The sequence below is a fragment of the Vigna umbellata genome, chromosome 5 (assembly GCF_029865625.1).
Source record: "Vigna umbellata cultivar VRB3 chromosome 5, Vumbellata_1.0, whole genome shotgun sequence".
In the NCBI taxonomy this organism is placed as follows: Eukaryota; Viridiplantae; Streptophyta; class Magnoliopsida; order Fabales; family Fabaceae; genus Vigna; species Vigna umbellata.
The window spans coordinates 34,643,689-34,661,802 of NC_142169.1; the positions used below are offsets into that span (position 1 = coordinate 34,643,689).

Here is an 18,114-nt window from a genome sequence, read left to right on the forward strand (position 1 = left end):
AAATTGGATTTTCCTTAAGGTTTAGGAGCATTAGGGTTTCAAATTGGGAATTTTCCCAATTTAGATTTCAGATTTTAATTAGGGTTCTTAAAAGAGATTTTCTGGAGGATTAAATTCCTTAAACATAATTGGGATTTTAATTTCCAATTTTATCATAAACATTAAAGTTTCCCGAATTGAATTTATCATTAATTCTAATTGGTTTGGGTTTCATATACTGGAGAACCAATTCGATCCACCAAGAAATCAGAAACAGAGAAGGGCGCCACAGGAACCCACATAAAAAATTATTATGGGAAAAAGAAACATTTTGCGAGAACGAAATACAGAAGCTTTGGATCATTCATATGCATACAGACCTATATGCATGGTTCTGAAACTCAAAAGGAACAGGTAAATTCATTCATTCATTAAGAAATTCAACTGTTGTCCCAGAAGAGCATCATCTTCCTCCATTCATTCATCATTCGTCCCTGCATTTTTCTCCCAAAAAAGTTGTCTGAAAAGCCTGGGTGAAAGGAGAGGGTCCAACACCACCAACAACAAGAGAAAAATTTTTGGGATATAATACCAGGTCACTTTAACAACAATATTTTTGGTAAGTGTTGGAGGAGGGATCGTGGGAAGTATGTTTGTGGAGTTTATCGATTAGGGATGAGAGGGAGGAGAGGATGCAAGAGAGGTTGCGGGGTTAGGGTCGGAGGAGAAGACGACGTGAGACTTGGCTTCGAGGTCGAGGAGTGTGTCAATGGCAGTGCTGGAATATGTTGGGAAGAGGAAGGTGAAAGGATTGGTGCTCATGTGAAGGGTTTTGGAAGCTTCTTTGACACCTTCAATTTTGCCATATCATAATTTTTTAATTTAAATAAAATTTGTACGTAATCAAATAATATATGTCAGCATAAACACGTGAGCTAGATTTAACGCTGTCTGAGAACATTTAACGGTTAGGGTAAAATTAATTTATTTTTACAAAAAATATAATCAAATTGAAACAGTTGTAAAAATAAAGACATTATCATACAAAAATGAAGACCAACGGAATATTTAAACCTAAAAGGAATAATGAAAAAATAATCTGAAGTTTTCATTTAAAAATTAATATGTTATGTTGATATAACTTTTTCAGTAAATATTATATTTTTAATGATTTATTTATTAGTTTTCCTTTTTGCTAAGATATTAATTTCTTAATCCTTATTTTGAGGCAGTTGTAAACAAAATCATTATCAAATTACTCAGATCCCCGATTGCTAGGCTGTAAATCTAAACTTAAGTAGGATTTTAATTTTGAGATTTATTTTAGTAAATTTGCTTTATTAGCTCATAAGACGAGAGAATTCTTTAATGTTTCCGTGTCGTTTATTTTTTTCTAAGGAATTCAATTCTCTTCTCGTTCCGATTCTCACCAAGCCCGCTTTATTAGTGTCAGAACCTCCTTTTTTTTTTCTTCCTCCGTAGATCTCTCCCTCTTTTCTCTTTAGAGGTCCAACTTACTTCCAGATCTCGCACCGATTTGTATCACTCTTTTGACTCTTCTTCCTCTTCCAATTCAATCGCCGCCGCAGATCTCACTCTTCCATCCAAGCCGTCATGGCGGCCGCTAACGCTCCGATCGCCATGAAAGAAGCTCTCACTGTGAGTTCTCTGCGCTCTTCGTTTACTCTAGATTTCTTGAGCTTAATTCGCAACTCCACTTCACCTGCTATCTTTATAACCGATAGTAACAATCAAAGTTTTGCAAGTCACTCTTACGCTCTGCTAAACTTTTATTTTCCGAATGGAGTGTTCCGCAACAAATTCGATCGTGTTGTAACGAAGTTCACTGCGCTACTTTGTTTTCTTATTTTTGAGTTAGCATAGATCTAGATGTTTCTTGATTTTCTTTTTTCTGAACTGTTGAGTGAGATTGTGTTGTGAATTGAAAGTGATGTAACTCGTGTCGCGTGATTTGTGATTGCAGTTGCCGAGCATTGGCATAAATCCGCAGTTCATCACGTTCACGCATGTGACAATGGAGTCCGATAAGTATATATGCGTTCGAGAAACGGCTCCGCAGAATAGCGTGGTTATCGTTGATATGAACATGCCGAATCAGCCTTTGAGGAGGCCTATTACTGCAGATTCCGCTCTTATGAATCCCAATTCCAGAATCCTTGCCTTGAAAGGTTGGATACTAGTTCGTTTTATTCTTGTCATGAATTTGTGACTTGTGTTTGTGGCTAGTACTGTTGTGGATAATCTAACTAAAGCCATTTCGGTATTGAGTTGGATTTTTTATGGTATTGTATAAATTGGGAATTTTTATTCTTTATATATTTATTTTTTGGGAGAGATGAAGCTTACTTTCCTTATCTTTTTGCCACTGAGGCAATCGTTATCATCATCGTATGAAGTTATCATCATCGTATGAAAATAGCTTGGTCTGAACTTGTTTAGGAGTGGAATAACACATGCACTTCGTGCATGGTATCAGGACTTAGTTGAACAAGACGATCTGAGCTAATTTTGGTTTTATGATCCTTACTTGCTTCTCAAGCATTAGTTCTACTAACTAGAGTACCGAGTGCGTGTGTCCTTAAGCATCCTGATCATTAGGGGTACATTATTGTAAAACAGGTGCCTTTGCTTGATTCTTATTTAACAATTTACCAATATGATAAATTAAAAGATCATGTTCTTAAGTGATATAATTTTATCGAAGAAAACTGTCATACTTTTCTTTCATTTCTCACATGCTAAGCTAATATGATTATTAGGGGAAGTCACCAATAGGCTTTGAATTTATCCCTACGAGGTTTATTAAAGATGGACTGATCTCATTGGTTGTAATGCCATAGACCTGTTAAGTGGTTCTCTTTCGTGATTTATTGTTCAGATAATGTATTTACCATTCACCATTCATCTATGACCAATTAAACATTGTGATTATATATATTATTCACGATACCATCATTTGAGAAGCATGAAAGTGGTTGCATATTAAGAAAAAAATGCCCCTAGAACAAAGGAAAATAGCCAGTGTAAAAAGGGCTCACTGTTCATAGCGTTCCAATTATTGGGATAAAATTGTAGGTTTTATTTGATTACATCACAAGCTTCTGTTTGCATTGCATTTTAATTAGTATTTACTTTTGGATTATATTTGCTTATAAGTTGCATCCTTCTCTTGAAGCTCAACTCCAAGGAACAACTCAAGATCACCTACAAATTTTTAATATTGAAATGAAAGCGAAGATGAAATCGTATCAGATGCCCGAGCAGGTAACTATTACGTACAAGTATACAACCACTATTAAATGATGGTTGATAACGAGAGCTTTGTTAAACCTTGTGGAATGCTCCCATTGCATGTGCAGGTGGTCTTTTGGAAATGGATTACCCCCAAGTTGTTGGGTCTTGTGACACAAACCTCTGTATACCATTGGTCAATTGAAGGTAAGAAATTGATAAACTGCAATTCCACTTGACAACTTGGTTTTGTGCTATTATGTTTTTCAGTTTATCCATTGCTGTTCAGCGTAAATTTGCTCATCTTCAAATGTTTTACTAGGATATTTCTGTGTGATATATGTAAATTGTAGGTGACTCAGAACCTGTCAAGATGTTTGAGAGAACAGCGAATTTAGCAAACAATCAAATAATTAATTATCGATGTGATCCTTCAGAAAAATGGTTGGTCTTGATTGGTATTGCTCCAGGTTCCCCTGAGGTATATCTCTAGTGTCTATCATCTATAACTTTATACAAAAGGGATACATTTTTTTGGTATACACATTTTGTATGTCCTATTTTACATTTATAAGTACTACTAACACTCTCCAAATGTCTCTTCCAATAACACACCACACCCCAATTCACTCACTATTTATTATTGACTACCATTATCCTTTTTTTTCATTTATTTAAAAAAAATATAAAGGCATATTTTCTTCTTTTCCCTAGGAGATAGTAACTAGGTTATAATGTTTCTTGTTTTAGTTATTTAGACTTTTTCTTTTTTCTCATATTCATGTCTTTATTTTTTAATTTTATGTTTCCATTGGATTTATCTGTGTAAAATTTTGCTACCATTGTATGACATTTAAATTAAAAAACTGAAAGCTATATATTGGACGCTTTGTTCTGGGCATGGTATTAATCCTCCTTGATTACGTGGTCTGGGTTTAACGTTAAACCTTGTTTCTCATAGAGTTTCAAGCTTTCTAAGGAAAAAAATGGACTTATGTAGTGTCAACACTCCAAGCTCAAAGGATTCCACTTTGAGGAGGAGTTGAATTTAAAACAATTTATATAGCCTATGCCATTGGGATAGATTATCCTTGGAAATAATCATTTTCCTTTTTACTAGAATTTGTTTGAGTCTGATCTTGTTTTTTTTTCTTTTTGTATGTTGTGTTGTCTATAGAGGCAACAATTGGTTAAAGGAAACATGCAGCTCTTCTCTGTGGATCAACAACGAAGCCAGGCTCTTGAAGCGCATGCTGCATCATTTGCTCAATTTAAAGTGTGTCTCTTTATGATTCTTTGTTTACTTTCCTTCGTTAATTTCATATTTACAAATAAATATTTCTGTAGCATGTTACTGTCATACAATGTGCTAGAAAAACTGAAGTGCTTTTTGGACAGGTTCCTGGGAATGAAAATCCTTCTGTTTTGATTTCTTTTGCCACTAAGACACTTAATGCTGGTCAAATTATATCCAAGTTGCATGTTATTGAGCTGGGTGCTCAGCCAGGTCTGTATATATTTTCTTTAGCATATCTGTCTCTTCAGCATTAATTAATCTAATGGACAATATTGTTATTAGACAAATCTGACTTAACTTTACAATTTAGTTGCCCTTGTCCCATATCGAATTTCCAAGGTTACTTTTCCTGTTAAATCATAAATCTATATTTAAACTGGTCATAAACTTTATTGAACCGAAGTTTGGAGAAGAATGACCTTTCTTAAAGATATGCCCAGAGAGGTGCCTTTGTCTTGTTATTCAAAATTCTTCTACTCAGAATAATGATTTCTTGAACTTCAAGTTGTGGATGGATAAATTGAAGTGATCATGTTTTGCACTATCAGTATGGAGGAGGTTACTCATTATTGGCAATAGATTCAGTTAATAATAAAGAAATATACTGCTTTCTGTTGGAGAATTGGTCATGCTCCTGGGATTACTAAATTTGAATGAATGATTGGAAATTTTGAATAATGTGATGGTGACAGTCTTCTCTTGGATTTTCTATTTAATGATAAGTCAGTGAAGTTGCTGCTGTGATTATCTTCACAAATAAAGTGAGCAGCATACTGAAATGAGGGTATTTAAGCATGGATAGATATTTTGTATTATAGCTGTAAATCATTTGTATAGTTTTATAATCTTTGATTTGGTTTATCATCATTCCGGAATTTACCTCACCGATTGTCTTTGCAGGGAAGCCATCGTTTACAAAGAAACAAGCTGACCTTTTCTTTCCCCCAGATTTTGCTGATGATTTTCCAGTTGCCATGCAGGTACAAAGGTTGCTAGAATTGTTCATTTTGTAAAACTGTGCTGGTATTTGATTCATAATTTTCTCTTTTGGCAGATATCCCACAAATACAGTTTGATTTATGTGATTACGAAACTTGGTCTCCTATTTGTCTATGATTTGGAGACTGCTACTGCTGTATATAGGAACAGAATTAGTCCTGATCCTATATTTTTGACATCAGAAGCTACATCAGTTGGAGGCTTTTATGCTATTAACAGGAGAGGCCAGGTGTTATTGGCTACTGTTAATGAGCAAACGATTGTGAATTTTGTCAGTGGTCAAGTATGTATCTGATCATGTTATCACTTTCCTATTGTAAAGGGGGAAACAAGGTGACATTTCCACAAATTTCATTTTTTATTGTCACAGCTAAACAATTTGGAGCTAGCGGTTAATCTTGCCAAGCGAGGAAATCTTCCTGGTGCTGAGAAATTGGTATGTGAGTTTTCATATCGAACTTGCTATTTTTTCATTAGGGTGCTTTCAGGACTTAGGATGGTTCTACTGAATCTCACGTGTTATCTTAGATTGGATTTTATTTAATTGGTAAATGCCAACTTGTGTAATATTTGGTATGGTCGTTCTTTTGTACAATGCACAATGTTTTAAGGCTCTTATGGCAACGAGTGTCCTAAAGGTATTGATAAATGAATTAGTAAATAAAAAGTTTTCAACGGAAATACAGTGTGATTGCATTGGAAATGAATCATATCATGATGGAGTGCATTGATAACAATTTCCCATGAAAAAAAATCCACTTTGGATTCCTTATCCAGTTCCGTGAGGCATTTGTTAGTGTTCTTCTTTAATGAATTTTTACTAATATTTCTCTTCAGCATTTACTTATTCTATTCTAGTTAGTACATATCTGTTTAACAGAATCATCCTTCTGTTGCTGATATTTTCTGTATCTCTTTAACACCATCAATTTTTTATGTAGAAATTTTTTATGCATCTAAAAGATAGATGCATGGACCAAAGGAGTTTATGTGAGTGACCTGAATTCTGTATGGCGACAAACGTTTTTTCTTTAGTCTTTTACTTTTTTTTTTCTCTATTAATGAAATCTGCACTCTAATGTTTTTGATAATGTATTTATTTTCCAAATATTTTGATAATTTTTTGGTATTGTTTGATTAGAGAGTGTCTTAGCTTCATTTAAACTAGTTTGTTTTTCATTACCTTTTTTGTGTGTGAATTTTAGTCCTTAACTTGTTGACATTATAGGTGGTTGAACGATTCCATGAACTGTTTGCCCAAACAAAGTATAAAGAAGCAGCTGAGCTTGCAGCTGAATCTCCACAAGGAATCCTTCGCACTCCTGATACAGTTGCAAAATTTCAGGTGTGGTGATAAGTTACAGTGCTTGTTTGTCTTTCTGTTCAACAAACTGAATACCAATCAAACATTACAGGCATTCTCATGTATTTTTGTTTTCGAAAGTGGGAAAATCCCATTGAATTTGGTTACAACAGAAGCATAAACACACCCATAGCCATCAAATATTTTGTTTGTGCTCTTTCCTCAACAAATTGAACCTACGCATTCATCTTTGCTTGTTTTTATGGATAAAGGATTAAAGAAATTTGAACTGTTTGTCCTTTTTCATGGTCAATTAGACTATCATGGGTGAAGTGTCACAAGTTGTTCTATTTGGCAGAGTGTTCCTGTGCAAGCTGGGCAAACTCCTCCACTATTGCAGTATTTTGGAACACTTTTGACAAGAGGAAAGCTGAATGCCTTTGAGTCATTAGAATTGTCAAGGCTGGTAGTAAACCAGAACAAGAAAAACCTTTTGGAGAATTGGTTGGCAGAGGACAAGCTTGAATGCAGTGAGGAACTAGGAGATCTTGTAAAGGTAGGTTGCATTTGAAATTTTGAAATACTTTTAATTGATTGTCTTTTTTCTTTTTTTTTTTTGCTTTTTGTTTACCTAATAGTTTATTTAATATGAAATGAGATTTTTTTGTTAATTTCGTTTAATGTGTTCTACCGTGTAGACTGTGGATAATGATCTTGCTTTAAAAATATACATCAAAGCCAGAGCTACTCCAAAAGTTGTTGCTGCTTTTGCTGAGAGAAGGGAATTTGACAAGATTCTAATATACTCTAAGCAGGTAGAGGCTTGTTTATTTATCAAATTATACTGATTTTTGTTCATCAGATTATTTGGTGCTCCTTTTGTTAATTTCTTTGATATTATTCTAGCCTAGAGTATTTTAATTGACCGTTATATTAACATCATTTCATATCTTATCTCTGCTTTTAATGGAGCTATTTGTGGCTGATAATTTTTATTACTTTTGGGCTACAGGTTGGCTACACACCTGACTATCTCTTCCTTTTGCAAACAATTCTCCGATCAGATCCTCAGGTATAAGTGTACCCTATGTAGTTCATTTTCACTATTTATGTTGAGCTATTTCTTTGTATTTCTTCCATTGTCTGCCACTCTGTTAGATACTGATTATCAAATTATATATTTTCTGAATAGAATTTATAGAACTTTATTTTATTTTTTCATTCTCAATTTACTAAAATTGGTCGTTGTACTAACTAATTCAACAACTCTTTCTTTTTCCATTTTGGTTTTGTAGGGTGCTGTTAATTTTGCATTAATGATGTCGCAAATGGAGGGAGGTTGCCCAGTTGATTATAACACCATAACTGATTTATTTCTTCAGGTTGTTTATCTACTATGATTAAGTCATTATTATGGTGATTAGTAATATAATATTCATGCTTCACGATCATTGATTTATGAAATGTTTCTTTATGTGGCATTATGTTGATTTCTATGTACAAGCACTCGCCTAGTCCTTTCCTCATTGTTTTTACTGTAATTATTTATTATTGATTGACAGTTCATGTATTACCTTCTTTTTGTCCTGTTCAGAGAAATCTGATCCGTGAGGCAACTGCCTTTCTCCTAGATGTTCTGAAACCAAATCTACCAGAACATGGGTTCCTTCAAACTAAGGTGTTGGAGATAAATCTGGTTACTTTCCCTAGTGTTGCAGATGCAATTTTGGCTAATGGCATGTTCAGTCATTATGACCGTCCTCGTATTGCCCAACTTTGTGAAAAAGCTGCTCTTTATGTGCGAGCTTTGCAAGTAATGACTCACCAAATGTGTTTTCTTCTTACTTTTTTTCTTATTTAACCCACAAGCCTCCTCTTTCTATTGATTACATTATTTTTGATGCAGCATTACACAGAGTTGTCAGATATAAAACGTGTGATTGTAAATACACATGCAATTGAACCACAGGTTTGTGTGCTCCATTGCTTCTATAGTTTATCTATTGAAACATTGTGCTAATTTGAATAATACTAAGTGGTTTTTCGGTTCTTGTAGTCACTTGTTGAATTTTTTGGCACTCTATCACGAGAATGGGCATTAGAGTGCATGAAAGACTTATTGCTAGTCAATCTTAGAGGCAACCTACAGATTATTGTGCAGGTATGAAACTATAATTTTCTTCTATAATATGAAATTATTAATATTTTATTGATAACTAAAAGCTTATTTATATCTGTCTAGGTTGCCAAAGAATATTGTGAACAGTTGGGCATTGATGCCTGCATAAAGATTTTTGAGCAATTCAGGTCATATGAAGGGTTGTATTTTTTCCTGGGATCATATTTGAGCTCCAGGTAATTCTTTCACTTTTATAGAACTGTTTTGTCTGGTGGACAAGGGATGCCTTCTGTAAAGGGGATATTGTCTCATATCAGCTAATTTCTCCCCTGTCCCCCTGAATATGGACAGTGAGGATCCTGACATTCACTTTAAGTACATTGAGGCAGCAGCAAAGACTGGACAAATCAAAGAGGTTGAGCGTGTGACTAGAGAATCAAGTTTCTATGATGCTGAGAAAACAAAGAACTTTCTAATGGAGGCTAAGCTTCCCGATGCACGACCTCTGATTAATGTTTGTGACCGATTTGGATTTGTTCCAGATCTAACACACTATCTATACACAAGCAACATGCTTCGCTACATTGAAGGTTATGTTCAGAAGGTATTATAGTTTGCATTTATAATTCAGTAGCCTTTTTATTTCTTGAATACTACCTACTTTCTCTTTTCCAGTGTTAACTGTCTGTCTTTCTTTGCTTTGCTTTATAGGTGAACCCAGGGAATGCTCCTTTAGTCGTTGGGCAGCTTTTAGATGACGAGTGTCCAGAAGATTTTATCAAAGGCTTGATTCTCTCTGTTCGTTCCTTACTGCCGGTGGAGCCCCTTGTGGAGGAGTGTGAGAAGAGGTAGTATCGGTTCTCTAATCTTACACTTTTTGAGCTCACCTTTCTAATTTTTCTCTGGTGTTAATTTGTCATGCAGGAATCGGCTTCGTTTGCTCACACAGTTTTTGGAACATCTTGTAAGCGAGGGAAGCCAGGATGTACATGTTCACAATGCACTGGGTAAAATCATCATTGATAGCAACAATAATCCGGAACATTTTCTCACTACCAACCCATACTATGATTCTCGAGTTGTGGGCAAATATTGTGAGAAACGTGATCCCACCTTAGCAGTTGTAGCTTATAGGCGTGGACAATGTGATGATGAACTTATCAATGTGACAAACAAAAATTCTTTGTTTAAACTACAAGCAAGGTTTGTGGGTTATACTTATGTATTTTTTGCTCTAAACAATTACGTTGGATCCAATGGTTACCTGCTTTTGTTTGGATTACAGATATGTTGTTGAGCGGATGGATGCTGATCTTTGGGACAAAGTTCTTAACCCTGATAATGCCTACAGAAGGCAACTTATTGATCAGGTTGTATCTACAGCTCTGCCTGAAAGCAAGAGCCCTGAACAAGTATCTGCTGCTGTTAAGGCTTTCATGACGGCTGATCTACCTCATGAATTGATCGAGCTTCTTGAGAAGATTGTCCTTCAGAATTCTGCATTCAGTGGCAATTTTAATCTGCAGAATCTACTTATTTTAACAGCAATAAAGGCTGATCCATCCAGAGTTATGGATTATATTAATAGACTGGATAATTTTGATGGGCCTGCAGTGGGAGATATGGCTGTTGAGGCTCAATTATATGAGGAAGCATTTGCAATTTTCAAGAAGTTCAACTTAAATGTCCAGGCAGTCAATGTCTTGTTAGACAATATTCATAGCATTGATAGAGCTGTGGAGTTTGCTTTCCGAGTTGAAGAAGATGCTGTTTGGAGTCAGGTGGCCAAAGCTCAACTAAGGGAAGGACTAGTAAGTGATGCCATTGAGTCCTTTATACGAGCAGACGATACTACACAATTTTTGGATGTTATCCGTGCTGCTGAAGATGCCAATGTTTACCATGACCTGGTGAGATACTTGCTGATGGTTCGGCAGAAGACTAAAGAGCCCAAGGTGGACAGTGAGCTCATTTATGCATATGCAAAGATTGATAGGCTCAGTGACATTGAGGAGTTCATTCTTATGCCAAATGTAGCCAATCTTCAAAATGTTGGTGACCGATTGTATGATGAAGAACTATATGAAGCTGCCAAAATCATATTTGCCTTTATATCTAACTGGGCCAAGTTAGCAGTTACACTTGTGAAGTTGAAACAGTTCCAAGGTGCAGTTGATGCAGCAAGGAAAGCTAACAGTGCAAAAACATGGAAGGAAGTTTGCTTTGCCTGTGTTGATGCAGAGGAGTTCCGTTTGGCCCAGATATGTGGGCTTAACATTATTATTCAGGTAAGTTGTTGTTTTTGTTTGGCAATTCATTAAGTAAATTTTTAAATTAACTGGATTTTTTCTTATTTAGCTGTCATCTGATTCCAAATTATAAAGGTTGAATAATTTGTTCTTTCAAAATGTAATGGGGAAATAGATACTAAAATGTATAAATATGCTGTGAACTTGTGGTGATTGGAAGGTTTTGTGAACATTACTTGCGTCTGCTGCTTGTGAGCTTATACTCTTTGCGATGCTTGTTAAGTCAATTTTGATTGTGAATTTGGTAGGTGGATGACTTGGAAGAGGTCAGTGAATATTACCAAAATAGAGGTTGCTTCAACGAACTAATATCCCTCATGGAGAGTGGTTTAGGTTTAGAACGGGCACATATGGGTATCTTCACTGAGTTGGGAGTTCTATATGCTAGATATCGTCCTGAGAAGCTTATGGAACATATCAAACTATTTGCAACCCGGCTCAACATTCCAAAGCTTATAAGAGCTTGTGACGAACAACAACATTGGAAGGAGCTGACCTATTTGTACATTCAATATGACGAGTTTGATAATGCTGCAACAACCATCATGAACCATTCACCTGAAGCATGGGACCATATGCAATTCAAAGATGTTGTCGTCAAAGTTGCTAATGTTGAGTTGTATTACAAGGCCGTTCATTTCTATTTACAAGAACATCCTGATCTTATCAATGATGTTCTGAATGTCCTTGCTCTTCGTGTTGATCATGCACGTGTTGTTGACATCATGCGAAAGGTAGCTTTAATGCTGGCAACAGTTTCATCAGTTGTTTACTCTATAACCTTTTTTTCTATTTCACTAATGAATGTTTTCTCTGTGTTGTATTTATAGGCTGGTCATCTCCGTCTTGTCAAGCCATACATGGTTGCAGTTCAGAGTAACAATGTGTCTGCTGTTAATGAAGCCCTGAATGAAATATATGTCGAGGAGGAAGACTATGATAGATTGCGCGAGTCAATTGATTTGCATGATAACTTTGACCAAATAGGCCTTGCACAAAAGGTTAGCTGCATTTATTCGGTGTTGAACATTTTCAATTCAATATTAGGAAGCTGATAGATTATCTATTATTCTGAAATACAGATTGAAAAGCATGACCTTCTTGAGATGAGGCGTGTTGCTGCTTACATTTACAAGAAGGCAGGTAGATGGAAGCAGTCCATTGCATTGTCTAAAAAGGATAACCTTTACAAAGATGCCATGGAGACAGCTTCACAATCTGGTGACCGTGAACTTGCTGAGGAGTTGCTTGTTTATTTCATTGATCAGGTACCAAATTCAATTTCAACGGCATATAATCCATTCTTTAGCAACATTTCGTTCAACATGTTTTATTTAAAGACTAAGATACCAAGTTATTATGCTTTCGATCTCTATATCAACACCTGCAGCACTCACCACGGCATATGCAGTTCCTAAAAGTTATTTGCAACTAGTACTGTTACTGATTTTTTTTAAGCTTATATTCACAACTTATTCTGCCAGTTTGATGTTAGGAGTTTTGTTATCAACGTTCACTTTCTGGAGAGTTTTATTGTGAGTGAGGTCAATATAGTGTAAGATTTCTCTCTACATGCTTATGCAGGGAAAGAAAGAATGCTTTGCCTCGTGTCTATTTGTTTGCTATGATTTGATCCGGGCAGACATTGCTATCGAGTTGGCCTGGATGAACAACATGATTGACTTTGCCTTCCCATATCTCTTGCAGGTTTGTATTCCTTTTGTGCCTGCTTATTTATTACTTAAATATATACATTAACCTATATGTCCTTTTCATCGTGTTATCTTGTGCTTTCTTTCACTGTCTTCTTTTTAATGTTGTAGTTTATCCGCGAGTACACTGGCAAAGTTGATGAACTGGTGAAGGACAAGATTGAAGCTCAGAACCAAGTGAAGGCTAAAGAGCAAGAAGAGAAGGAAGTAATTGCACAACAGGTAATTAGTTTCGCCATTTTGTTTCCTGCTTTAGTTGATATTTTCTATCTTCTTGATGATCATTTATTGAACATTCTTATTTGATTGAACTATATGAATACCCATTGCATAAAATGTTCTCTCTCGTTGCAGAATATGTATGCTCAGTTGTTGCCTCTTGCTTTGCCCGCACCACCAATGCCTGGAATGGGAGGCTTTGCCCCTCCCCCTCCAATGGGTGGATTGGGGATGCCTCCAATGCCTCCTTTCGGTATGCCACCCATGGGCAGCAGCTACTGACAGGAAAGCGGCCATGAGCTCAAATGTATACAGGGAGCAACGTAGCAGCTTGGTTATTTTCAAACATTTTCTTCTGGGATTTTAATGCAGTATTCTTTCCTTGCTTCTATTGGAGGAGGTTCTAGTCAAAATAATTTCGAGTTTCTGTTCGGGGGTTTGTGTCATATTTTTGTAATATTTTTTATAGTTGAGGCATTTTTTGGGCTTCTCTTACGAGCTAGCCGAGGATTTTCTGTATGTAGCCATTTTTCTTGTATTAAATGATGGTCCAAAGCATAATACGAAATAGACCGACTTTGACTCCTAGCCCATGTTTTTCATGGATTTGTTCCACTTTTCCTTGTGATGGAAGCTACCTGATTACAGTTTGTTGGCATGCTGTTGTGTGCATCTTATCTTCTTTAAAATGCGTGTTCCGTTACCTCGATTTCTGGTTTGATCTTGGTTTTGAATTGGTACGAATTTGTTGCACTGTTTTTATTTATTTTTACAATATCTACATTACTATTTATTGCTCTCTTTCTCTCTTTATTCAGCAAGTACTTTTAGGGCATAAAATGTATAATTGCAAGTTTTCATGAATAGTATATTTTGTTATGTGCATAGTATACTGATAGTTGAAATCTTGTATTATAGTTCGTTATGTGTATTATATTTCGTTATTTTTTTAAATTTTCCTCTATATGTCGTTGGTGATCCTAATGTAGGCGTCTAATCATTAGGACAGCTAAACTATTCGAATATATAAAACAATCTTCAGACAACGTAATCTAAGAGCCTTAAAAAGGAACTGGAGAAAATTATTTAAAAAATTTAACGTAAGCAAAAGAGTAAAAAGATGCGTATCCTTTATATGTTAAACTCTTAAATCACAACACTTATAGTATTCTTGTAAAAGGTAATTTTTTTTAAGGATGTGTTGGATTGGGTTTAAAGTACTTTTTTTCTTCTTCTAACAATCCTCCAACTCAAGTTAATTATGATTGAGTTGAAAGTTGAGTAATTCAAAAGAAACAGAAAAGGAAAATTCTTCAGTATAAATACTTTACAAATATTTTAATTGTAATAATAAGTATATATGATGACAACAATATATATACATGTATTAATAATATTTATATATAATATCATTTAATAATAAAATTATTAGATAAATTATATTTTGCATTATATATTTATTATATAGTTGAGTAAAGTTAGATTCTTCGAGTTTGAAATTTATGAACTAACTCAATTTTAATTAGATATACTAAATGAAGCTCAATCAAATTTATTAACTTAATCTAATTTAAAAATATATATAATTGAGTTCAGTTTGTAAATTAAGCACAATATGTCTATACTCTCACTTCTTTTTTTATCTTGTGTCATGTGTAATTACATCCTAGTAAACAAACAAATGTTACTAGGTAAAAACAAGTTTTAGGATTGTTTTAGATAGATTTAAAAATAGCAAAACCTAAATTAATTAATTTTTCTTAGTTTAGGCATTTTTTTAGGTTTTTTTTGTACAACCTAAACTAAACTGATATGATTGAGAGCAATTGATTAGAATCAATTGATATCAATGCTAAGTAAACGTGAAATAAAAAAGGAACTTTGTTAAAGAAATTATGTCGCTGAAAGATGTAAACATTGAATTATAATTGGCTCACGTTAAATATATAGTAGAAAATTAAAAATATATATAAATTGGTTTCCAATTTATTGAATTTATAAACACAAATTTGATATTTAAATTAAACGCTATCAAAATTGGTTGAACTAATAATTGAATTTGATAAATTCGAGTTCAACCTTTTAATCTGTTAATGGATGACCTTACTTTTACTTTCCATTTATAAATTATTATTTCAGACAATACTTTACTTGGTATTTCTACAAGAACATAGACTATCCACTATCCAACCGTATAAATAAATTTTAATTATGTTTTTCAAAAGCAAAGATGATAGTTGTTTCAATAATTACTATAACAATGCGAAATCATTAAAAATTTATTTTAATAATATTTTTTCTTTTATTCAATACTTTGTTTTTGTTCTTAATGAATTGTTCAAGCCACTACTAAGAGTTTTCAATTTTTAGATATTTGTTTAATCACTAATGATAACTTTTATTAAACATTATGACTATTAAAAGAAACAAAAATACCACGACCATTATATAAAGACATTACTTCTAAAAGATAAATTATAAACACCAATTTAAAAATTAATTAAAGTATAAACATTTTTAGGTTAATTCAACTCAACTATAATTACCAAGTTTTCACTTATATCTTATACTTTTCTTTTTGAAAATTCAGTTAACTCGGGAGAATTTTTTTGTAATAAATTAGGAAATACTTGTTTGTGTAGAATTTAAATGTGGAGTGAAATTTGATCAAATCGTGTATAAAAAGATGCCATTTTCTTTTATTCGAAAAGAAAATTACGTGTGGTCACGCGCTATGTGGCGTGTGTCAACAGCAATTTCAGTCCTGAATAAACAATCTAGTGGTAAGAGGAAGACCACTAATTGTGGCTATCCATGGTTGGAATTTGAAAGACTCTAAGAAGATGGCCATATCTTTAAACTCCATAGTCAGCTTCAGCTCAACGGTAACTGCTTCCTGTTCTCATACTTCACCCTTCACTTTTCTTTGTAGTTTTCCTGTTTTCATGGTTTTCTCATTTCAGATTCTTGCTTTTCGTTTTCAATTATCTGTGGAGTGTTTGTACACCCTTTCTGGCCTTCTGGGCATCTTTGAATTTTATTTGTGACAACGTTTTCAACATATGCGTCAAGTTCGGGGACTCGAATTACTGAAATTTTATTCGTTTAGACTTTTGAGTTAAAACATGTTTGGCACTGATGGGATCGCATTAATATGTAAAGCGCTGTGATGTCTTGAACTTTTGTTCTACTGGGGAAAATGGTAAACGGAGAAAAAATGTTAGGTGGGGAAATTTTAATTTTCAATATAGTATTATGTAATTCAAAGAATTATAGCTGCCAAAGTAATGGATATAAGGGAACAATTCTCATAAGATTGAGTTTTGTTCAAATCCACAAATCTAAAAGTAGAGGTTCAGGAAAATTCAGAAATTTATGTTTTGGGCTGTAAGAGATCGTAGGGAATGCATACAGAAATTTAGAAGGTAGGAATTATTTGACTGGGGACTTTTATGGAGGTAAATAATAATCATGATGTTAATGTTTATAGTTATTTGTTCTATAGAATAAAAAGTTTTCGTTAGATGAACTTCTTGTGATAGCCATTGTTTCGGTACTGTACTGAAACATATACAATTTTATTTCAAGCCCTTCAACTAGAGTAGTGTGATTCTCTGGTATGATTTAAGAATATCTTAACAAGAACTCTATTGTAAACAAAGATGGATCAATAACATGTAAAGAAAGCAGTACTATGCAACTAGGAATTTGCTGATGTACCAATCATATGGCAACAAAGCCCTCTGAAACAAGGGGCACCAAGGCTGGACTTGCATGCAATTCATTAACAATTATTTTGTTTATCATTGATTATGCTATTTTGGAATATCGTTTTTCTGATCTCTTACAAAAGTCTTTCATTCTCCATTAGAAGTTGGAAACCAAGTATCATGATGCATCAAGATATTCTGTTGGAGCTTCTTTACCTAAGGCCACTCGATTTACACCCTTCTCGGTAGTATCTAGATCGAGAAAGCTTGTCAAAGAAAGAAGATTTGGCCACTGTCTTCCAGTTGCAGACAGTGATCAGCTTGCAGCAGACAACAATATTACTGAGGAATTTGACAATGCTGAAAATTCACCAACCAGTGATCAATTATCATCCCTGAATCCCCCAGATGAAAATTTCCAGCTGCAAGCTAAAGTTGATGCTGAGTCAGTATCTAAAACATTAGATTCTTCCAATGGTTCGATTAACCAAGAGCAAGGATCATCATCGGCAGCAGCATCTTCTAAGTCACAATCTGCAACGAAAGGAGCTTCCCTTACAGCAAGAGAGCGGTTAAAGGCGGCTCGAGCCGGCAACCGAAACCCCCAATCGAAAGCATCTAAAGCAGACATGAGCAGCAGAGTGTTAGAAGCTTCAAAGCAAAGTGACAAAGGGAAGAGAAAATCTGGACTTCCAGAGGCTCCAACTAATCTGTTTGATGATAGCAAACGAGGCTTGTCAACAGGCTTCACTTTTCAGTTTCCTGGGGGTTCTGATCTCTTTCTCATTGTATTCTCTTTTGTTTTAATCAGCTCAATCATGTTTGCAACAACTTTCATTGTGTGGAAAGTTGGTGCAATCCATTTCAATGAGTACTGAGATGTCTTCTTTAAGAATTCAACATAAATGTAGTTTAGAAAAGCTTCAGCTGCTTCAAACTTCATCAACTCATGCTGTTTCTTAATCATCAGTTTTTCATTTCTTAGGTGCTCAGATCTTTTTTTCAAGTTAATTGTTTTTATAATCATTATTGTTTTATAAGCTGGTAAACATTTAATTCAGGGTGGATGTAGAAAACAATATATAAAGCTCAACATTATACCTGCCATTTTATCATTTTCTTGGTATTTTTTTATTAATTCTGTTCTTTCTTTTCAATTCTCATAGTATAGTATTGTTGTACTGAAAGATAAAAAGTGGCCTGCTTTTACTTTTG

General features: G+C 34.4%; 2 protein-coding genes across 3 annotated transcripts; both read left to right on the plus strand.

Annotated features, from left to right (window-relative positions):
• The first annotated feature begins 1,372 nt into the window (after nt 1-1,372).
• LOC124823362 (clathrin heavy chain 1) lies at nt 1,373-13,847 on the plus strand. Its single transcript, XM_088091897.1, has 29 exons — nt 1,373-1,638; nt 1,964-2,168; nt 3,176-3,264; nt 3,360-3,438; nt 3,585-3,712; nt 4,409-4,507; nt 4,630-4,738; nt 5,429-5,508; nt 5,583-5,810; nt 5,898-5,963; nt 6,756-6,872; nt 7,189-7,386; nt 7,529-7,645; nt 7,843-7,902; nt 8,126-8,212; nt 8,425-8,643; nt 8,737-8,799; nt 8,887-8,991; nt 9,073-9,185; nt 9,301-9,553; nt 9,661-9,797; nt 9,874-10,152; nt 10,235-11,237; nt 11,507-11,992; nt 12,089-12,259; nt 12,341-12,526; nt 12,843-12,965; nt 13,082-13,192; nt 13,325-13,847. Exons 1-29 carry the CDS (start codon nt 1,594-1,596, stop codon nt 13,469-13,471), a joined length of 5,103 nt encoding a protein of 1,700 aa, XP_087948023.1. The 5' UTR covers nt 1,373-1,593; the 3' UTR covers nt 13,472-13,847.
• Nucleotides 13,848-15,914: 2,067 nt separating this feature from the next.
• Nucleotides 15,915-17,891, plus strand: LOC124823361 (uncharacterized). Of its 2 annotated transcripts, none has more exons than XM_047295551.2 (2): nt 15,915-16,074; nt 17,061-17,891. In XM_047295551.2, exons 1-2 carry the CDS (start codon nt 16,033-16,035, stop codon nt 17,775-17,777), a joined length of 759 nt encoding a protein of 252 aa, XP_047151507.1. In that variant the 5' UTR covers nt 15,915-16,032; the 3' UTR covers nt 17,778-17,891. The 2 variants fall into 2 exon arrangements, with proteins under 2 accessions (XP_047151507.1, XP_047151508.1); XM_047295552.2 differs by having other exon boundaries at nt 15,918-16,074; nt 17,064-17,891.
• Nucleotides 17,892-18,114: the final 223 nt, after the last annotated feature.